General features: G+C 42.5%; 1 protein-coding gene across 10 annotated transcripts in view; it reads right to left on the reverse strand.

Annotated features, from left to right (window-relative positions):
- BTBD9 (BTB domain containing 9) overlaps positions 1 to 24,093 on the reverse strand; it is a 295,779-nt gene that overhangs the window by 83,280 nt on the left and 188,406 nt on the right. For all 10 annotated transcript variants that reach the window (XR_016349246.1, XM_089777418.1, XM_089777415.1 and 7 more), the window contains one exon: positions 4,328 to 4,517. Coding sequence is in view for 9 of the 10 variants with exons in the window: in XM_089777418.1 (XP_089633544.1) it covers positions 4,328 to 4,517 (190 nt within the window). In the remaining variant the exon portion in view is untranslated. The remainder of the gene's footprint in view (positions 1 to 4,327; positions 4,518 to 24,093) is intronic.

Raw genomic sequence — 24,093 nt, forward strand, 5'->3', positions numbered from 1 at the left:
TTAGCAGTAAAGGAATAAAGTAATAATTAGCAGAAATAGCATGGGATAATTGGAAATAGAAAGGTACATGGAATGATGAAATACACAGAAAATATTCCAAATTAATCCAAGAATCTTTAATGTTAGAAGGTACTTTGCAGATGAAAAGTACAATATATGTGCCTATTACTGTTATAGAAAGACGAGTAGTTAATATGGGTTTGCAAAGGTATAAAATAATCCTATTTATTTTAACATGAGGAAGCAATTAGGTTGCAGGCAAATACCATAAATGCTGTTACAAATTATGTACTTGTAGGTTGCCTTTTTCCTTTGGGAAACCCGTAGAAAAAATCTATAGGGTTATCAGCCAAATCTGGAACTAAAATATCATTAAAACCTCCAATTCAAGGATTGCTGGAAGAGATTTATAGTTATTCAGCTGATTTTGATACTGCAGCTAAAAACAATTTTAGCAGTTAAAAAGGAGGGCTCTTGTACTGTGCTTGTCATGTTAAATATACAATTTACCACATTTCTGCTCCTGGTGGGATTATAACTTTTTTTTGTTACTGAGAAGGACCAACCAGAGAGGGGAAAACGTGAAAGGTATTTTCAGTCCAAGTAGAAAATAGAGCATGATAAATTGGCCAAAGGGATGTTTTATATTCTGCCTCTGTTATTTGCTTCAAGTATATTATCTTCCCTAATTTTTTAATTTTTATTAAACTTAATTTTTCATGTTTTATTAAACTTATTTTATAATAATTTTGTATCCCTATCCAAAATCTAAAGCACAAATTAACTCTAATTTTTCTATATAAAAATTCAAAATGTTTACAGGTCTTCTGTTGCAATAGCTGCCTACTTTGAAAATGTTTAAGTTCATAACATCCATTAGAATTTCTTGGTAAATATTTACATCTGTGAGTCAAGTGCATGACAGCTTATAAACAATCATTTGAAGGAGACAAATAAATTAAATCTGCAGTAAATAACAAGCACGAAACAGGTCCCTGAAGTGTTTAACCTTCTGCATTTGCAATGCATATGAGTTTCAACAGCCCTTCCGGTTTTGTAGACAGGCACACAGTTTAGTTTCCATAGTAATTATTTTCTAACCCCCGAATATGACTTTAATGGAGCCCCTTCTAGTCTGTAGATTACAGGTGCAAGCATACACTGTACTATCCCTTCAAAAGAATCTCTGTTCTTGATCTCTTGGGATGTACCATGTAATCTGAATATAGCAATGATTATGAAACATGCTTTCATTCCTAATCAATAGGCTAGGGCAAGCCCATTAGTCTAGTACAGTGTTTCTTAAACTTTTTAAGACCAAGGAACGAACACCAAACAATTTTTTTTTATGGGGGAACACCAAGGATTTTTTTATTGAGGAAAAAAGGAGGCTTGCCCCTTTAACGGCAGCCATTCCCAAGGGAAAAGTTCATGACCAAAAGAAAAGCCCCCAGGGAAAAGCTGTTGAGCAGAAAGAAAAAAAAATTGAGGAAAAGAAGTTGTTAAGCAAAAAACCCCAAACAGTTTGCCCTTTTATCAGGAGAGCAGGCATTGCCCTTTTAAGGGAGGCCATTTTGAACTCTTCTCAGGCATTGCCCTTTTAAGGGCGGCCATTCTGAACTCTGTTCTCCATGGTACACCGGTGTGCTGCGGAACACACTTTAAGAAATGCTGGGCTAGTATCAAAGTCAGCTTCCGAAGGGAGGAGCAATTGACTCTCTATAGCCTAATTAAGAGAAGTGCTGCTGGACTATGGAGAGATCCTTCTCTCCCAGCTCGAAAATCGGATCAAAGGGTCTTTGAGGGTGGTAGGGAAAGAAGAATAGGACAAAGACTGAGGTGGATTCTCCATACTTCTCAAAGTAATTCAGGTTTAAAGAAGGGGAACTTAACTGACTTAATTTTTGTGCTGAATTCAGCTTAACTCAATTCTGGCCTCTCATTCTGGGACTCTTGATAATAGTAGCACCTTTGACCTTCCAGGTTTCTATGTTTATATTAATCAGGGACAAGACTCTTCACTAGTGACCAAGGCAGTGTTGTGCTTCTTCAGCATTTGAGACTAAACATTTGTCTGTGGCTGCCTTGCCTTACAATGGAATAGATTGCGTTTTTTCACATTTTAAAGTCTGATGTTAGATTTAATGCTTGACATGCATCAAGTGATTAACATTTTATGAACTGTGAAACAAATACAGATGTTTGGGGTGACTGCATGGGCATTTCCTTGGAGACTGCTGTATGGATTGGTGAATCTTCCTAAAGTAACAATTGCAATTACATAAGCTAAACCATATGTATCTGGTTTTAGTTTGCTCTATGACAAGAAAGTGAGATTTCTTTGGTATTTTAAAATGTGGCAGAGAGATGGAGGCATCAGGAGTGCCGACAGCTTCTGCAGGTCCCTGGGCAAGATGAAGGGGCAGCTCCACGATCCCAGAAGCAGTGGGTCTGGGGCAGCTAGCTGTGTGCACCCCCAGACATCAGAACCACACAGGCAAGGTGCGGTAGGTGGTGATTTAAAGGGCCAGAATTCTGACCACCCAGGAACCCCTAGACCCTTTGAATCACTGGGCCCCAGGGTAACTATCCCTTTTGCCCTCTCCCATTGGACTGGAGGGTATACAGATGGTGTAGGACTATCTTTCTCTAATTCTACACTACTGGAAGATTCTCCTTTCTCAGAAGAATCCCTGGAAGCCCCTGAAGAGCAGTTTTCTACTTGGTTCATTCTGTTGTAGCAGCAAAAAGCTGGCAGAGTCCGAGTTGAGAAATTGACCCTATGTTTTCACCGTTCACTCTCATTACAACTATTAGTTTTATAATATGGAATAATATAGTCTATATTTTAAGTTACACTATTAGACAAACAAATTATATAACCACCTCTTTCTGGCCCTGAAAGCTATGTTTAATAATGAGAATTATTAAAACTATTTCTGCTGGAAGACAACAGATAATGGCACCGAGCTTAATACAGAAAACAGTCAATTGCGTGCACTAACCTGATAATACTGAAAAGGATATAATGATTAGCTAACTGAAAGATAATAGGTAGAAGAACTATAAACTGAGAAATTATATACATTAGTGATTACATCTGTCCCCTCATCTTTTATGTGATCAGGTCTCTGCAGAGTTTTTATTCTTAAATTGGCATGAAAATGATGTAATTGCTTCTTCCCCACCAACTTTTAAGACATTCTGAGTACTGTAGTTTCCCTTTTTCTATGTAAGCTGTAATATTTGGTTGAGGATGTAAAGGCCCAAACTAGAAGAGTGTGAACTGTTCACTGTGCAAATGTACTGACTGTAGTATCATTGCTCATTGAATGTTCACCAGCAGCATCTCTGGACTAAGATTCCGAGTAATTTCTATAGCAGTATTATCATAATTTCTACCATTATGGTTAATAATCTGTCAGTTCCTCCACAGCTATTCTGGGATAATTTCATGTGCATATACTTACTCTAGGATAAGAGGGCCTTGTTCTGGTTAAGCATAATCCATTTTGAAAGTGGAATATGATAAACAGGAACAAGGCACTCTTATTCCAGAAATTACAGAGTTCCTCAGGAATAACTATTGCACTTTAAATCCCCACACAACCGTAATCCAAATTAACTTTCTCAAGTAGCCAAACCCTTAGTGTAAAAACAGTCTGCTCAATGGGGAAGTCTACACTGTAGGTATATTGCGCTTACCAGCCCAGGTACACAGAATTATGCTAGTGGGACTTGAGCTAGTATGCTAAAAATAGCAGAATGGACATTGAGGCTTGATCTAGAGCTCAGGCTCTCTAGCCTAGGCCATCGGAGACCATCCTAACTCAGCAGTGAAGACATACCCCAAGAGCAGATATATGATCTTAACATGGCTCGCTTCTTTTTTTCAGTTGCAGCTCTCATTTTTATCCAGTAACATGTGCTTTACATGGCATTGAGCTGCTCCATATTTAAGGCTGCAACTAAGTTTGTTTTAATACAGTAGACTATTTTAAAAAAATCTTACTATTCTATTCTGGTGCTATCCACACCTATGTACAAGGCAATCATTTGACATATTATACATTTTACTTTTGTTCTGATTTTATATTACTGTATTTTGACATAACATCTTACAGCTGTTGAGAAATTAAACATAGTATGTTAAATTGAAACAAAAATTTAAAAAACCCAAATAGATAAATACTAAAATAGCCCCAATGATTTTATTTCTGACAAGGCAATTCTACACATTTCAGAGCTGATTAACAAAAAAGCAATTGTATTTGTGAGGCTGCTGAAAGCTTTTTGCTGTCAGTTCTTTAGAGAAGAATCCTCTTACCGTATAGATCCAATCATGTATGGCTGCGCTAGCTGTACCACAATAGCACCACTGCCTAGCTGATGACATGTGTATCCAGAATCCCAGTCATAATTCTTTGTATCTCCATTCAGCAAGGCATTACGACTTCGACTCACACCCTCAATCACACTGGCACAATCTGCAATTGTTGCAACATTCTCAGTGGGAACTGTGAATTAAAATACAAAGAGAGCAGATCAGATGGACAAGCAAATAGTTTTTCTGTATTAAACATTTTTATTTCTGGCAAAGAATAAAAAATAAGCATAACATTATTGCTTACACAGTGAGATATGGATCTGTTCTATGACATAAATTAAAACCAAATGAGCGCTCCAGACCCATACATTGATACTAGTATAGTTGTGTGACAAAATAAGTATTGATAACTAACATTCAAGCATACCAAAGGGGAGTCCTGTGGCACCTTAAAGAATATAAGCTTTGGTGGGCTGGAACCCACTTTGTCAGGTGCTGTCATAACCATGAGGGATGGCCAGCAGCCTGGGAACTAAGGGGTTAACCTAGCCAGGTATGTGGTCAGCCAATGGTAAGGCAGGTAGGGATTTCAAACTGGGACAAAGGAATTTTTAACTTTCCCCTCCTTTGTCTGAGGCAGAGCAGTTTCTTCCAAGTAACAGGGAAGGACTGTCTCTCTCCAAGAAAAGTCTCCTCAAAATGTATAAGTAGGGCAAAGTTAGATCATCTGTCAGGTTTTATTGTTTTTCTGGTTTGGGAATGTGAAAATGATGGCTGTGCTGTTAAAAGTGGGTTTTCTTTCTCTTTTGTAACTAAGTTCTGAGCCCAGGGGATTCCCCTGAGTATCTAGAATAATTTGTGGCTCTTTTCCATCTAGTCACTATGCTGGCAACTATGGTATTGTTTTGATGATAAAAGTTTGTTTCTTTTTTTTTTTTTTAATTAACCTGGTATTGGTTCGTTTCTGTGTCCTGAAAAATCTGTCTTTGGTTATCTGCATGCCTCTGACTAGGGGACAGCTACCACAGACTGCAGCTTGTATTTTCTCTTTTTCTTTTTCAAGCTCTGTGGGGAAAAGAGCTTGAAGTACCCCTGAGGTTTTTTAAGGAAGAGATTTCCCAGGTGATCTCTTCCCTGGTTTCTTTGGAATACTTGGGTGGTGACAGCGGTTTTTATTCTCCAAAGTCCGGGTATTAGGATTTTGGGGGAGGTTTTTTTTTGTATCAAAGCTTGTAGAGATAAGGTTTTGGGGTGCTTTTGTGGGCCCCCATTTCTGCATTTATCGTGCTAGAGTGGGGAACAGCCATGACAAGTGCACAAAGTGGAAACTTCAGGGATGACTAAAGTTTGGGATTTCACAGTTGGGACATTAGCATTTTGCTTCCTTTACTACTGGTGTGAAAGAACCCTATTTAGTAGTTTCTGCCAGACAAACATGCCCAGGTTCAGGCAGAGTGAATGGAATGCCAATAACAGGAGCATTCCCCAAACAATCCAGCAGAGGCAGATAGCAGAAATCAAATCCTGCATAGAAGACGTTATTATGCTTCTTGGCAAAGAATGGAGGAAAGAGACCATATGGATCTTAACTTAATGGGAGTGGAGGGGGAAAGTGAATATGTTAATTTCCTACCAAGGGGTAGGGTAGAGATTTTTCATTATTTTCCACATGAATTCTTATCCAAAACTCATTTTGGATCACATTCCCATTTATACATGACTACAATAATGCCAGTGTACTACTGCTGTCACAAAGTAAAAGGGTTTACACTACGGAATATTGGACCCCAGGGCTAATACAATAATTATAATTAATAAAATATGTATCTCCTATGTAGCAGAACTGCAGTTTTTGGAATGTCACAGCAACAGTGAATATGTTCAGAAAATTGAGGGAATCTTCAGTGTAATAAATGGATGATGGATTATGACACCAGAGAATTTCAGATAATCAAGGTTAGACTGCAATTCTACCACAAATTAAAACCTAGAAACAAAATTATTTTCTATAATGTGTTTAGAGGTTTAGGAAGTTCATTAACTCATTTGTGCCAGAATAAAACAATGTTTGAGTGTTAGGGGCATTTTCCTCTGATTCAGGAAAGACATCTTCTTAGAGATTGTTTCTTTACATAGACTGATTCTTTTCCTAAATGTTCTATTCCAGGCCTGAGCAAAACACCTTCCATGGGTTGGATCCAGCCCACAAAGCCACCAGATCTGGCCTGCAGAAGCAGTAGGGAGCCTCAGGCAGACCCCTACTCGCCCAGCCCTGTACATCACTCAGAAAAGCAGCTGCTGGGCTGTTTGTGTTTCACAAACTGTAAGCAGACAAACTTCATGGCTGTTCCCGTCACCAGCACAATCCCATTGGCCCGTTTCAAGAACAAGCAGTGTGTGATGCACCCTTCCTGTTAGGCTCTGCAGCCTGTGCAGGGGCAGGGCAGGCTCCTGCCTGAGAAACATGCTGGGCTGCTGGCTGGGAGTCTCACAGGGTATGTCTAGACTGCATCCCTCTGTCAGCAGAGGAATGCAGATTAGGAAGGTTGACATTGCAAATGAAGCGGGGATTTAAATATCCCGCACCTAATCTGCATAAAAATGGCCACTGTGTATTGCCGACTCAGCAAAAAGTGGCAGTCTAGAGGGGGATCTGTTGAGAAAGAAAGCCTTTTTTGACAGATCCCTTATGTCTCCTGCAAGGAGGTTTACAGGATCTGTTGAAAAAGGCTTTCTTTCGCAACAGATCCCTCTCTAAACTGCCTCTTTTTGCCGACAAAGTGATGAGCTGGCAAAAACGGTGGCCATTTTAATGCAAATTAGCCACGGGATATTTAAATCCCTGCCTCATTTGCAATGTCAACTTGCCTAATCTGCATTCCTCTGCTGTCTGTTTAGTCTGCAGAAGCGAAGAGTGAGGGGGGATTTGATAGCAGCCTTCAACTTCCTGAAGGGAGGTTCCAAAGAGGACGGAGAGAGGCTGTTCTCAGTAGTGACAGATGGCAGAACAAGGAGCAATGGTCTCAAGTTGTGGTGGGAGAGGTCCAGGTTGGATATTAGGAAAAACTATTTCACTAGGAGGGTGGTGAAGCACTGGAATGGGTTACCTAGGGAAGTAGTGGAGTCTCCATCCCTAGAGGTGTTTAAGTCTCGGCTTGACAAAGCCCTGGCCGGGTTGATTTAGTTGGAATTGGTCCTTCCTAGAGCAGGGGGCTGGACTTGATGACCTTCTGAGGTCTCTTCCAGTTCTATGATTCTATGATCCCTCTGCCGACAGAGGGATGCAGTCTAGACATACCCACAGATAAGTCTCCCAGCCCAAGCCTGCTTCTGGCCCCCTCACTCCTGCCCCCTACCCCACATAAGCCAAACCCTCTGCCCCTTCCTAAGCCAATACTGCCTCCCACACCCTGCACCCCAATCCCCTGTCCTAGGTTACAATCCTCTTCCTGTCCTGGGTCAGAGCCCAAACCCTTGCACTGTAATCCCCTGCCCTATGTCACAACCCAAACACCTGCACCCCAATTCTGAGCCCCCGAGTCACAACTGCCCCCTTCACTCAAACTCCCTCCCAGACCTCACAGGTCCTCCTGCACCTCAGTCTTTTACCCCAAGTTCCCTTCTGCACCCAACCTCCATCCAAGACCTGTACCTCCTCCATTAATATCCTGGAAGAGTGCAGCCCTTGACCACTTTTCAAAATCTTGGAGTGGCACCCCCATCAAAAATTATTTCCCACCCTTGTTTTATTCTGTTTAGGCCTGCATGTTCATTGGACTCCAATCTGTTTCATTCTTCTGAAAAGCTTCCCATCTTTCCAAAGTAAATACAGATCATTACAGTAATAGTTTATTTATGGGTAGAGACCATTTAAGCAATTTCCCTGAAGATCAGGACAATAATGTGAAGGCTTTTAACTCCTCTCAAAGCCTATTGAAAGGATGGGATGGGCTTGTCTGTGTGCCTGGAGTGCTTTCACAAAAAAGTTCTTATTTCTCAAATTTCCCAATATTTACTCCAGGCAACGATTTGAACAGGTGTATTGCAATCTTAACTAGCTCCATTCTATAATTCATTTGGCCTAAAAGATTCTGTCAAGTTTTCAAACTTCATCTTGGCAGCAAAGAGACAAATACATACATTTTACATTTATAAAGATGGCAGAAATCCCTTCATTAAAGATTTATTATTCAAGTCCAGGACCCTCTTAAAAATGGACACATGGGTTGTAAGATATTCCTTCTTTCTTTAGTTATACACTTCAGATTTTCATCTAACATCACTGCAAATGCAAAAAACTATGGTAAAGGAACACCTGGATTGCAAAATAAAGCTCTCAAGTTTAGAAATCAAATGTTCAAGTTACTCATTCAGTCTTAACCTTGGCTACTTGCATGTATGTATTATGATACTTAATTTAATTATATGTTACCTAGGGAGCTGTGCCTCATGCTCGCTATGCTTGCCAGCCCTCCTCTCTCTGGGGGTAGGTGTCTAGCCGGGAGGTCAAGGGGGGAGGAGGGCAGGAGCGGGCTGGGGGTGTGTGGTCTCAGTGCAAGAGGTGAAGGAGCTAGGAGGAGAGAAATCGGGCTTGTATGATGGAGAGGACCCAGCACAGCCGGGGGCGGGGGAGTCAGACTCAGATGGCGGAGGGAACCCGGGACAATCTGGGAGGGGAGTGCATGTGGACTCAGATGGTGGAGGCGACCCCATGTGGTCTGGGGGGTGGGCTTGGATGGTGGAGGGGACGCAAGATGGCCTGGGGGGGCATACTAGGATGGCAGAGGGGATCCAGCACAGCCTGGGAGGGAGGGAAGTTTGGACTCAGATGACAAAGGGGACCCAGCCTCAGCAACAGCGATCCTTGGCATGTTTGGAAAAAAGAAGATTAAGGGAGGACATGATAGCGGTTTTCAAATATCTAAAAGGGTGTCACAAGGAGGAAGGCGAAAATTTGTTCCTCTTGGTTTCTGAGGACAGGACAAGGAGTAATGGGCTTAAAGTGCAGCAGGGGAGGTTTAGATTGGACATTAGGAAAAAATTCCTAACTGTCAGGGTGCTCAAATATTGGAATAAATTGCCAAGGGAGGTGGTGGAATCTCCCTCTCCGGAGATATTTAAGAACAGGTTAGATAGACATCTGTCAGGGATGGTGTAGATGGAGCTTGTTCCTGCCTTGAGGGCGGGGGGCTGGACTCGATGACCTTTCGAGGTCCCTTCCAGTCCTATTATTCTATGATTCTATGAAGCAGGAGATGGACCTGGAGCAGCCCATGGCTGGAGAGGACAACACTGAGGCTGGCGACAGCAAGCAGCTAAGGATGGAGGCGGAGGCAGGCAGGAGCAGTGGCATGAGGATGCAGATGACGTGATTACGTGACTCTGTCATAGAACCATAGAGCTGGAAGAGACCTCAGGAGTCATTGAGTCCAACCCCCTGCCCAAAGAAGGATTAATCCCAACTAAATCATCCCAGCCAGGGCTTTGTCAAACCATGATTTAAAAGCCTCTACGGATGGAGATTCCACCACCTCCCTAGATAACCCGTTACAGTGCTTCATCACCCTCCTAGAGAAATAGTTTTTCCTAATATCCAACCTAGACCTTTCCCACTGTAACTTGAGACCATGCTCCTTGTTCTGCCATCCATCACTACTGTGAACAGCCTCTCTCCATCCTCTTTGGAACCTCCCTTCAGGAAGTTGAAGGCTGCTATCAAATCCCCCCTTACTCTTCTCTTCTGCAAAATAAATAAACCCAAATCCATTAGTCTCTCCTCATAGGTCATATGCTTCAGCCCCCTCATTTTTTTGGTTGCCCCCCGCTGGACTCTCTGCAATGAGTCCACATCCTTTCTGTAGTGAGGGGCCCAGAATTGGATGCAATACCTCAGATGTGGCCTCACCAGTGCCGAACAAAGGGGAATAATCACTTCTCTAGATCTCCTGGAAATGCTCCTCCTAATGCACCCTAATATGCCATTAGCCTTCTTGGGTACAAGGGCACACTGTTGACTCTTTTCCAGCTTCTCATCCATTGTAATCCCCAGGTCCTTTTCTGCAGAACTGCTGCTTAGCCAGTCGGTCCCCAGCTTGTAACAATGCTTGGGATTCTTCCATCCCAAGTGCAGGACTCTACACTTGTCCTTGTTGAACCTCATCAGATTTCTTCTGGCCCAATTCTCCAATCTGTCTAGGTCACTCTAGATCCTATACCTACCCTCCAATTTAGCTACCTCTCCCCCAGCTTAGTGTCATCCATAAACATGCTGAGGGTGCAATCCATCCCCTCATCTAGGTCATTAATAAAGACATTGAACAAAACCAGCCCTAGAACCAATTCTTGGTGCACTCTGCTTGAAACTGACCACCAACTATACACGGGTCACTGATCACTACCTCCGTAGTCATCTGTTCAAGTTACCACTTCTTATAAGCTTCCTTTTTGTGTTTAAGGATTTCCCTGGTAAGCCAGTCTGGTTGCCTACCATATTTTCTTTTCTTACTGCATATCGGGGTGGTTTGTTCCTGTGCCTTTAATAAGGTTTCTTTAAAAAACTGCCAGCTCTCCAGGACTCCTTTCCCCTTCATGTTAACATCTCTGGGGATCCTGCCCATCTGTTCTCCGAGGGAGTAAAAGTCCTCTTTTCTGAAATCCAGGGTGTGTATTTTGCTGCTCCCCTTTCTTCCTTTTGTCAGGATCCTGAAATCGACCATCTCATGATCACTGCTTCCCAGGTTGCCACCCACATCTACTTCCCCATGTATTTCCTTCCTGTTTGTGAGCAGCAGGTCAAGCTGCTCATGGCCCCTGGTCGGCTCCTTCAGCACTTGTACCAGGAAGTTATCCCCAACATTCTCCAAAAAGTTCCTGGATTGTGTGTGTACTGCTGTATTGGTCTCCAAGCAGATGTCAGGGTGATTAAAGTTCCCCATGAGAACCAGGGGCCTGTGATCTGGAAACTTCTCTTAGTCGTCTGAAGAAAGCCTTCCACAGGAATTAGAGAGAGAGAGAGAGACAGTGCTACTGCCTCTTTTGGTGTTCAGATGAGATATTACTCAGTGAATAAAGCAGTTATTCAATTATATATATATAAAGTGTGTGTGTGTACCTCTCCCTCACAATGTTCCTCGTGGTGCCTTACCTTATTTGCACACTATAGAGTCCTTTCCCTGTTGTGCTAAAACACAATCTAACATGCACTATGGGTCATCATATAACCCTGTATCCCTCCATATACACCTTCACTTAGTACACTGAATGAGGCATGCCTCTTTCCATATTCATCTTCATATATCCATCCTGCCTTCAGTGTATGGTTAGTTTGAACTAACACTTGTTGTAAACTCCTCTTGAGTTAACCTAGTTCAATTGAAAATGATCACACTGCAAAATAGCACTCCAACTGCTCAGAGATTAGCAGAGCAGAGTAATTGTCAGCAGCTCTTAGTTTTAACCCATACCTCCTGAGGCACAAGCTAGCTCAAATTTAAAGCACCACTTAACTCAAACTAGAGATATCTGTATGTGAAGAGGGGTCATCTTAGGGAGCAACAAAGTGAAGACAAACTCATTGTATCGAAAGATGCTGGACTTCACATCCTTGCCTCATTCATTCACAAGGACCCTCACAAATCATATGCACATGAACATTAAAATAAAAGATCTCCGCCTGATTTTCTCAGATATGCCCATGCAGAATCTGCAGAAGTTCACAGATCCTGTACTGCCTGAAAATTTCTAATCTATTTACATACATGAACATGTGCAATGCCAATACTATTCAACAAAAAGGAAGTGCACATACACAAAATATGCTTTGTTAATAGTTACAACTATAGCAAAACAGAACAGACTTTTCTCAGATCTCTATGTCCCTCATAGACCTAATGTCTCATCCAAATTCCTACTATGGTAACCAGTTCATGCTGAAGTACTACTCTTATTTATAAAAGGAGGGTGTGAAACATTTCATAATGACACAAGTATACGTCTTCATTCTTGAAAATGGTTCAACCATTTTTGTTCTGGCCTTCAAAATCAAAAATTCAACCCAACCTATCCCCATTCCTCACACTAAGAATAACTGTACATATATTATCAGCCCAAAGAGTAAAAATGTAATGAAGTTATGAACAAAAGAAGAAGATCCTTTAGAACTGGACCTCTACAATAATAAACACAACCTTAACTCTGCCTTACTCATAGTGCTACCTGTTCAGCACCACCCTTTCCAAATTACCTTGTTCAAACACAACCAGACGAACCCCCTCAACTTTCCCTTCCGCACATTCCCTTTATTATACTATCAAGTTCAAATATTAGTTGTGGCATGTTTGGTACAGGGAATGCTAGAAGTTTAATGTCGTTAAGGAGACAGTGTTAAGATTGTGGTGGTGATCTGTAGCGTATTGTAGCTGTGGTAGTAACAAGATACGAGCATGAGGTGTAGAGGGACCAATCTCTTCTAGGGATGTTATTTTGTATTTATGCATGTGGTTAACTGATAAGCCCAGCACAGTTGCATAGCCCTCCCCTCCACTGCCCCTGTATAAGAGACAATGGGGGAAGCCACCTGCCCCTCTCCTCCTGCCCTGCACAGCTGCCTCTGATACAGAGGCAACACCATGGGGGAGGGGGGCAGGCTGGAAACAGCATATGTGAGGCCTCCTGCTGCCTCCCACAGAGGCCGTGGTGTGGGGGAAGGTGGGAGCTGGTGATTCCCCTTTCTAAGTCTAGGATTATGTCTTCACTGCAATGTTAACTTCGGTGGTCATCACCTGGTTCTAAGTATCCACATTACAAAGCCACAGCTAAGTTACTATGTCCTCACCAATGCTGTGTGCACACATGTATATTGCTAGGATGTTTGGGGACATATACCTTGGCACTTTGTGCTAAAGCATGCTCAGCTACTCTGTGATTCTTTTCCAGTGAATTGTGAGAGGCCTGTCTATTTTTCTGCACACATGAAGTTAATTAGGGGAAGGCAATGGATGACTGTCAGCATTAAACTGATTTAGCTTGCATCATCGCTGCAAGATGGGCATATTACTAGTCTGAGTGAAAGCCCCACGCCCTTGTACTTGTTTCCCCTCCCACCCTCTAATATTCACTTACTCTTCAGAGATGTAAGTTGGGTTCACTCTTTTTCAAAAAAATGTAAGTCAGTGGCCATCTGAGCTACATGTATCCGAAACTTTCTTCTGCACAGACTGTAAAGAAACACAACACTCCTAGCTTAGGACAGAGCCTGTGGTCTCTGTCCACTAATATCAGTGGGAGATGGCAATCTTACTGAATAGAAGGTTTTTCCGTGCCAGCCCCCAATGAAGGACAAACTTTCAGTGCTAAAGAGTCTGAACAAAATATTATCCTTTATGCTAAATATTTATTTTCTGAAACTACCCACTGCACTAGATCTACTCAAAATTCAGTATTTAACCAATTTTGTGTAACTAATAGGTTTTTTAAAAAATATATCAGTTAACTAAAAGACTAATGGCCAAAAATAAATTTCTCCTTAAGACCAATTTCAAACACTTCATATTAAAAATTATGAAAAAAAGAACTACACAGAAAATTCTGTAGGCATAATAAACTAACACTGTGTGAAATTTCACATGGAAAAGACCACTTATAAGGAGATAAAACCAGGAATGTATGCTTTATTTGAAGAACAAAAACAATTATAGAGTTGCAACTGCTGTTTCTATAATGTGCTTGTAAACTATTGCACTGTTTGAAAATAAGTGAAACACAGTTATTGTGAAACTTGATAACTACTCATAATACTCCATAGCTCTAAAAAAATCATCAAAATCAATTTAAAATTAAGAGCGTTCCAAGAATCCAATTGTTACTATAGTGATCGTTTTAGCAAAGACAGATTCTACGAAAAGAGGAGTGGGGAAATGGTTGTTCTTGCTGAAACAACACTTCAAACATTACTGAGACAAAATCATTCCCTATGCCAGAAATCCATTGCACAAGTCCTATGTGTGATCCACAACAGAAATCCACCAAGTACCACCTCTTCATCTGCCATATTAAAAGCTACCAAATGACCATATATGACATAAAAAAAATCTGATTCGCCATGCTCAAAAAGAGTCATTCAGCAAATTCCTGCTTTATGAGTAAAATACATAGCATTGTCTCAAAAACTAAACATGTTTCAATAGGAAGGACTTGACATAAGTTATTGAGGACAGACATGAAATTTCCCTTTTCCTAATGGTAAAAACAACAAGTGCCAGCACCACTTGGTTTTACTTTTTTCCCGCCTTCTTGCCATTCAGACAGAGACTTCCTGGGATTAAGAAAACATATAGCCTGCTGCTTTCAGTTTAAGGGGGAAAACTACTGACCTTTGTGTTGGAAAAGAGGCAGTGCGCCAATGCCAGTGTGACAATAATGCCTTCAGTTTGTGGTTGGAGGCTTTGTATCCCATTTCTAGCTATTTTGTGAACTATGGAAGACATGAGTTTAGCACTGCACACATCCACTCTATTCAATATTTTACTTGCACATACCAAGCCTGAACCTCCATCTGTTATACTGAGTGATTTTTTAACTACTCTATGCCTTCCTCACTCCTAAAAAACTATTACCTTGCCTAGCTGGACTGCCTAATAATTGCCCAGAAACCTGTTTTATTACACACTGAATGCAACACTGTGGCCCTTTTTACATTGGTAAATTAAACAGTGATTCTAACGGCAACATACAGAAGGTGCTATTTTGTTTTTGCTCCCAAGGGAAGTCTGCCACTCCCCATTTTGAATGTTCATTATCGTCTTTCATACCCACCTGATAAATTTATTAAAAACACCATCTGGATGGGACTAGGCTCTGGGCTGTATTTTCAGCATTCTGGCTTTCTTCCTTTTTCCCACTGGAATTTCTGCCTCAATTTGTGTCATTTTGTTTACAAAAAGGCACTGCCAAAAACAACCATCTTGTTTCTATCTATTTGTTTTTCTTTTTCTGTGCTTCAGCTATCCAACTATTATAGTAACCCAAGCTGCAAGAGAAAGCAAAAGAAGAATGACTACATGGATGGGAATTACTTTTTTTGCCTTCTGTGCACATAGCAATTTTGCTCAGACAAATTTAATTTACTGTTCTGAAATGCAAAGAATGCATGTTAAAGTGTGCACATTCAGTAGGCAAAGTAAACAATAACTGTAGCGGTGGATCGCACCAAGAAAATAACTTATCTAAAAATGATTTTACTGTTTCCCATTTTTATGCTGCAGCAAAGAGTAGCCGACAGCCAGCTAGCATATTTAACATATTTAAAGGCAGTCTTACTTCCAAGACGTGATCTGAGGACCACCTGTATCATCCATGTTTAAAGATTACACTGACACATTATTAACTACCTTCTAGCTATGAGGGAAAGTGGTAGAGAAAAATGTCAGTCAGACACATATATTTTCCTTTTTTTAAAACTGACTAGTATTTTTTAAAATAACTATTTTTAACATCCAGTATCTTCTGCTCTCAGTGAAACCAGTGCACCTTCAATGCCTTCAACTAGTTAACATGGATAGAAATGCTTGGTAATAAGCAAACAATTTTGTTGGCGAACAAGAAGGAACAGACAACATCCAGATGATTTTTGTATTGGCTTTCAGGGATAAAGGAGTAATAAAAACTTAATGTAGTTAATAAAATAAGGAGATATAACACATATGCAGAAAAAGCAAATACACTAAGTAAGAAAGTACCATTTTTTGTAAGAGAACTCACTCTACAATACTGAAGACTATCTGTTGGATGTGTTTCTGATGAGATCATCTGGGCTTTCCTTCCAACCGAAGAGTCGGGGCTTTTGGGCTAAACAGTTCAGTGTTCTAGGAATGGATTCCTAGAATTCGGGATCACTCTAATTCCAAAGAGCAGTGCTGCTGATATGCAGTTAGGAAAGTACACAAATGTCTGTAGGGCTTGCTCAAGAGACAATATCTTAATACATTTCAACTCATGGCAGAGCTATTATTTCAATTAAAAGAACTGTATGACTATTTCTCCGCAGACTGTAAGGACAATAATCAACAGCCAATGATACTAAAGGAAATATTTTTTAATGTGAAGTGACCATTCCTTTTCCTTCTTTCACCTGTCAGACAGCCCATTTACCTTCCCTCGTATTAGTGATAAAAATGTATTTTCTCTCTATTTAACATTCACTCCGAGTAGGTTAAAATTTCCTCTCTGGCAAACTAGACATGCAATGCTGAGGGGAGGGGGAAAGGAAATCAGAACTGTTACTCGTTTTGCTCTTTCCTATTATGTCAAAAAAATTAAATGATGTGGCATTACTTTAATCTCTTTTGACTTGGGACAAGTATCTGTATTTTGAGTACAGATAAAATAAACATATCTTGATTATTTGTTAAAAAGTAAGTAATATTAATTATCCAGAATGTATATTTAACTCATTCATGAGAACTTGTATTCCTATTGCTGTCACCCCCATCATTCCTGCTTCCTCAAACAGGGGTTTACATCAAGGCTGGGCAAAATACGGTCTGGGGGCCAGATTTGGCCCCCCAAGCCACCAGGTCTGGCCCACAGACCACTCTGCCGGGACACTCAGGCATGCCGCAGTTTAAAGCGCAGTCCATACGGCTCTCTGCTCTGCAGGCAGGGAGAGGCTTTGTGTCATCTCCCGGCCCCCAGACCAATCTCTCAGCTCCTATTGGCTGGAAAAACATGCCTCTTCCCCATCCCAGAGGTGAGAGCCATGTGGAGGGAACAGACTTCATTTTCAAGTGGTCTGGGGCTACAGCAGGCAGGGAGATTCTTAGGTAAGTGCCTCCCAACCAGAGCCTGCCTCTGCCCCTCTCATACCCCAACTCCCCCTTCTAGTCATCATCCAAACTCTCTGCAGTCTACACCCCCTTTTTCCTTTCTCCCAAGTCACAGTTCCCTCCCAGACTTTGCACCTCCTCTTAGAGCCTCTTCCGCAGGCAGAATCCTCTCTTGCACCCATTCTCCCTCCTTTACCCTACACCTCAATCCCTGATCCAGGTCACAACCTCCTTCTCCATACAAACTCTCTCTCAGACCTTACACTGTCTCCTGCACCCCCACTCTTTTACCCTGTGGTCCCTTCTGCACCCAGCCTCCATCTCCTCTACAAAAAAGTGTCATCCTTGAGCACTTTCCAAAATCTTGGAGTGGCCCCCTACCAAAGATGATTGCCCACCCCTGGTTTACATTCATCTGTTGCATCAGGTCCCTATTAGGATCACAAGCTTATTTGGGCTGGCACTATCTGATATGTTTGTACCTCACTCAGTACAAAAAATACTAGCTGGGGGTTTCTAAGCGTAGCCTGTGTTGTAATACACAGTACATACGATATTAACATAGTTGGGTTTTGTTCAATGCTAATTTATGATACTGTATGAGGCCAAAACATTTTTGAGCATGAAAATCAAAGATGACAGTAAAGCTTTAGGAAGGGTGTACATGCAATATATCCATCCCGACGCGTAGCAAGAGAGGCAAACCTGGTAGGAGACCGGATTGGCTTACAGGGGAAATCCTTGGTGTACTTAAGCACAAAAAGGAAGCTTACAGAAAGTGGAAACTGGGACAAATGACTAGGGAGGAGTTTAAATGTATAGTTCAAGAATGCCGGGGGGTTATCAGGAAGGCGAAAGCGCAAATGGAGTTGCGACTAGCTAAGGATGTAAAGGATAACAAGAAAGGTTTCTACAGGCATGTCAACAAGAAGAAGGTGATCAGAGAGGGTGTGCAGTCCCTAATGGATGAAGGAGGTAACCTAGTGACAGAGGATGTGGGGAAAGCTGAAGTACTCAATGCTTTCTTTGCCTCTGTATTCACGGACAAGGTCGGCTCCTGGACTTCTGTGCTAAGCGACGCAAGATGGGAAGAAGATGGACAGCCCTTGGTGGGTAAAGAACAGGTTAGGAAATATTTAGAAAAACTAAACGTACACAAATCCATGGGTCCAGACTTAATGCACCAAAGGGTACTGAAGGAGTTGGCAAATGTCATTGAGGAGCCTTTGGCCATTATCTTTGAAAAGTCGTGGAGATCGGGCGAAATCCCGGATGATTGGAAAAAGGCAAATGTAGTGCCCATCTTCAAAAAAGGGAAGAAGGACGATCCAGGGAACTATAGGCCGGTCAGTCTTACCACGGTTCCTGGAAAAATCATGGAAGGGATCCTAAAGGAATCCATTTTGAGACACTTGAATGAGAGGAAAGTGATCAGGAATAGTCAGCATGGATTCACAAAGGGCAAGTCGTGCTTGACCAATCTGATTAGCTTCTATGATGAGGTAACTGGCTCAGTGGACATGGGAAAGTCAGTGGATGTTATATACCTTGACTTTAGCAAGGCTTTTGATACGGTCTCCCACAATATTCTTGCCAGCAAGTTAAGGGAATGCGGATTGGATAAATGGACGGTAAGATGGATAGAAAGATGGCTAGAAGGCCGGGCCCAGCGGGTAGTGATCAATGGCTCGATGTCAGGATGGCGGTCGGTTTCTAGTGGAGTACCCCAAGGTTCGGTTCTAGGACCAGTTTTGTTCAATATCTTTATTAATGACCTGGATGAGGGGATAGATTGCACCCTCAGCAAGTTTGCAGATGACACTAAGCTAGGGGGAGAGGTAGATACGCTTAAGGGCAGAGATAGGGTCCAGAGTGACTTAGACAAATTGGAGGATTGGGCCACTAGAAATCTCATGAGATTCAACAAAGACAAGTGTAGAGTCCTGCACTTGGGACGGAAGAATCCCAAGCATAGTTACAGGCTGGGGACCAACCAGTTAAGTAGTAGTTCTGCAGAAAAGGACCTGGGGGTTACAGTGGATGAGAAGCTGGATATGAGTCAACAGTGTGCCCTTGTAGCCAAGAAGGCTAATGGCATATTAGGATGCATTAAGAGGAGCATTGCCAGCAGATCCAGAGATGTCACTATTCCCCTTTATTCGGCTTTGATGAGGCCACATCTGGAGTACTGTGTCCAGTTCTGGGCCCCCCACTACAAAAAGGATGCGGACGCATTGGAGAGGGTCCAGCGGAGGGCAACCAAAATGATTAGGGGTCTGGAGCATATGACCTACGAGGAGAGGCTGAGGGACTTGGGTCTGTTTAGTCTGCAGAAGCGAAGAGTGAGGGGGGACTTGATAGCAGCCTTCAACTTCCTGAAGGGAGGTTCCAAAGAGGATGGAGAGAGGCTGTTCTCAGTAGTGACAGATGGCAGAACAAGGAGCAATGGTCTCAAGTTGTGGTGGGAGAGGTCCAGATTGGATATTAGGAAAAACTATTTTACTAGGAGGGTAGTGAAGCATTGGAATGGGTTACCTAGGGAAGTAGTGGAGTCTCCATCCCTAGAGGTGTTTAAGTCTCAGCTTGACAAAACCCTGGCCGGGTTGATTTAGATGGGATTGGTCCTGCCTAGAGCGGAGGGCTGGACTTGACGACCTTCTGAGGTCTCTTCCAGTTCTATGATTCTATGATAAGGGGATGGTTGGATGAAATAACATGATCTTGGTAACTAATTGACCATTCATTATAGGGAACTTTCTGGGTGTCTGACTGGTGAGTCTTACCCACATGCTCAGGGTTTAGCTGATCGCCATATTTGGGGTCAGGAAGGAATTTTCCTCCAGGGTAGATTGGCAGAGGCCCTGGAGGTTTTTCGCCTTCCTCTGTAGCATTGGGCACAGATCACAGCTGAAGGACTCTCTGCATGTTGGGGCCTTCAAAGTATTTGAAGGCTTCAATATCTGAGACATAGGTGAGAGGATTATTCTAAGAGGGGTGGGCGAGATTCTGTGGCCTGCACTGTGCAGGGGGTCAGACTAGATGATCATAATGGTCCCTTCTGACCTTAAAGTCTATGAGTCTATGAGGTCACTGGGGGAACATACTCAGGAACAGCTTGGATCAGGGCTGGATTAAATGCTTCTGGGGCCATGGGAGTAGTAAATTTTGTGGATCAAAAATGAGGGGTTCATTGTGCAGAAGAGGGTTGCTGGGGAGTGGAGTAAGGGTGCAGGCTCTGGGTGGGAGTCAAGGTGCAAATATGAACTGGGAGTGGGAGTATGAAGTCTTAGTGGGAAGTGGAATGCAGAAGGGGCTGAGGGCAGACCAGGGTTCCCTCTAAGCTGTGGGGCAGCACAGCTTCCCAGGTGATTAATTAGCCCCACCTAGTCAGTCAGCTTCATGCACAGAGCCCTGAGCCTCTGATGGGATGGGGGAGAAGAGGCTGATTAGTTGCCCGGGAACACTGGTCTGGAAGGGAGGTAGGGTGCAAGAGTAGGCTGGGAGTGCCGGTAGGGGTGTTTATAAACATTTATTTTTGTAAATTTGTAACTGCTGAATATTTCAGGGGGCAGGCAGGCAGGAGTTGGTGCTTGTGGCAAGCCAGCTTTTACGGGGTTATACCCTATGATTAGAAAATTGATAGTAGGACACCTATCTTTAAGAATAGGAAAAAAGTGATCTGGGAAACTACATGCTGGTTAGCTTAACCTCAATTGTATGCAAGGTCTTGGAATAAATTTTGCAAGAGAAAGTAGTTAAAGACATAGAGGTCAATGGTAAATGGGATAAAATACAGTATGGTTTTATAAGAGATAGATCATGCCAACCAACTTGATCTCTTTCTCTGATTGTTTAGACCAGGGCTGGGGAACCTTTTTTGAGTCAGGGGCCACTGACCCACAGAAAAATCAGTTGGGGGACGGCACAAGTGAGAAGCAAAAAACAAAACAAAATAAAAAAACCCTACACCGAGACCTGAGGTCCCCACCTCTGGTGTTGACAATGGAAATGTAGTAGATCTAAAATCTATCTGAATCTAAATGAGACATTTGATACAGTTTCACATGGGAAATCATTAGTTAAACTGAAGATGGAATTAATATGAGAACTGAAAGATGGATAAGATCTAGACAAAAAACCTAACTGGCTTTAAGACAGAATTTGATGTTAGTGGAGGAGATGGCATTATGAGACTACCTACAATGGCATGTAGCTGATCTATGACTGCTAGTAGCAAATATCCCCAACAACCAGTGCTGAGACATTAGGGATGCATCTACACTGCACTGTAGGTTGAAATAAGATATGCAATTTGAGCTACGCAAATGGTATATCTTATTTCAGTATTATTTTGAAATAGCTTATTTAAAATTTGGTGCTGTCTACACAGCATTTATTTAAAAATAAATTGCTATTCTGAAACAACCCTTACTCCTTGCGGAATGAGGTTTACAGGGATGTCGGAATAGAGAGCCCGTTATATTTCAAAATAACGGGCATGCTCAAAAGACGCGGAGTAGCAGATACCTCTGGTATCGCAAAATATTACTAAGGCAGTGTATCTGATTCCCACTGACTTTCACTGGTAGATAGATGCTTAATTCCCATTTGCTAGAAAATCTCTCCCCAAAACCTTACATTACACTTAATAGAAGGCAGTTTCATTTTGTGGCTAGACCATCACAATAGGTGTTGAGAGACCTGGATTTTCCCTCATTATGCCTGTGATTCACTATGTGACCATGGGCAAGACACTTACTTCTTTGAGCCTCTATTTCCTCATGTGTCAAAATGATATTTAACCACCTACGATGAGATCTTTAAAATCTGTATTAAGTACTAATGATTATATTAAGAGTATTTATTAATACTTAGAATGTATGTAACATACATGCTCACCACCTTTTGAAATAGGTATATGTTATTTGCTGCATTTCACACAAGAAAACACAGGAAGAGTAAGATTTGTTACTCAGTGGGTAAATGGCAGATTTGGGATTAGAAGTCAGGAGATTCTGGTTCTCAGTCCTGTACTCAAACTAAGGATGTTAAGGACTAGTTGACTAGTCGAATCAGCTAGTTGATTCCCCCTCACCCCCACTTGCTGCCTCTATCAGATAGAGGTAGTGGGGGAGAGGAGAGGAAAGGGGGTACTTCAAAGCTGCAGCGCTGCACGGAGCTTTTACCCTGGCTCCATGTGGCACTGCCACTTTGAAACGCTGTAGTGGCGTTTCAAAGGGGCAGCACCACACAGCTGATCCCAGGCTCAGCTGTGCAGTGCTCCCCCCTTTGAAACACTGAGATGGCATTTCAAAGTGGCAGATCCGCATAGAGCCTGGGCTCTGCGTGGCATTTCAGAGCAGCAGCGCAGCATGGAGCCCCGAGTCCATGGAGGACTCTTGAGTCCCCCGCTTACCCTGGGCTCCATGTGAGTGTTTCCACTCTGAAATGCACAAAAGCCCTTGCTGGGGACTCTTGTATATTTCAAAGCTAGCATGCCACACGCAGCCTGGAGTCAGCGGGACTTCCCGCTGGCCCGGGGCTGCATGCGGAGTTCTACAATCCTTCTTTGAAATGGCAAGAGCCCCAGCGGGGGCTCCTGTACATTTCAATAGAGGAATGCAGAAGTGCCTAGCGATTAGTTGAGTAGTCGTTGGAAATTCCATCAACTATTTGACTAGTCAATTAACTGATATTTAACATCCTTAACTCTAACCAGTAAATAATACTGACTTTTTAGATTAACAACAGTCCTTTCCACCTTTAAATATTGAAAACCTGAGGACTGATATATTATCTGCTGTAAATGGCAATTTTTGTTATTAGTCAGACAAGCCCGTGGGCACCCTAGGTATTACATGGGAATGTAAAATTTTCCCATACATTCATATATAGTGGTATTTGCTACCTGGAATCAAAGAGTGGAAGTTAGAATCAGTAAGATTCCCACTAAACTGATTAAAACTAGTAACACTTGTTAGTGTTGCATTCGATTGGCTGGTTTAGAACAACAAAAGAAAAGTTCTGCTTTTTCTGGCTAATATCTACTGAGGCTTGTAGTTTCTGACCCAACGAATCAGAGCAAGATAATTCATATCATTAGAATGAAACAGACTTTTCAATAACACACACATGAGGGCCTACCTGCAGCCTGCTTTCAGAAGCAGCAATTGCTTTAGAAAAACTTGGGCTGTGTCTACACTTGCAGAATTTTTGCACTGTCAGTTTCACTGCTGATAATGAACCTGTAAAAGAAAACCGTTGGTTTGTGGTCTCACTTATTGTCATGGGACTCAGAGCGCTCACATTTTAATCGATGATGACAGCAGTGCTGGAGGGCAGCTATTCTACAGTGCAGCTCCCTCCATTTTGACAATAAAGCTATTGGGAAGAGGGGTATGGGGTATGTCTACACTACCGTGTTATTTCGAAACAGCTTATTTCGAAATAACACGTCTACACACAAAATGCGTTTCTAAATAGCTTTTTGCTATTTCAAAATAGCGCGTCCACACTGAGTGGACTCTGAATTGCATTTAAGGCCAGCTGGAACCAGTTCCGGCAGGGTACCAGGTCAGGACTTACTGTGTGGGGCTGCTGCCTGAGGGCTATCTGAGGTCTGTGCTTAAAGGGACCCTCCTCTCCTCCCCCTCCCCCCCCCCCGACAGCCAGTTCTCAGGTTTCCCTGCTTGCTTGTCTACCTCGATGAGGGACAGCAAAGCATTTTGTCTCTGTGCTCTGGTTGCCCTCACTCAGGACACCACAGCATGGAGCCAGAGCTGCCCCATGGGACTCTGGTTCTTCTTGTGGATGCGTTGCTGCGAGCCTGGCTGCACTTTCTGCAGGCTGCCATCCAGGAAGTCCATCGAGGGGCTGTCAGTATCCAGGAGGCCCTGCAGGAGAGCTTCCACCCTGAGGAACACTAAGAGCCTCCCTGGTCTTCCC

Source organism: Pelodiscus sinensis, chromosome 3 (genome assembly GCF_052426305.1).
Source record: "Pelodiscus sinensis isolate ZL-2025 chromosome 3, ASM5242630v1, whole genome shotgun sequence".
In the NCBI taxonomy this organism is placed as follows: Eukaryota; Metazoa; Chordata; order Testudines; family Trionychidae; genus Pelodiscus; species Pelodiscus sinensis.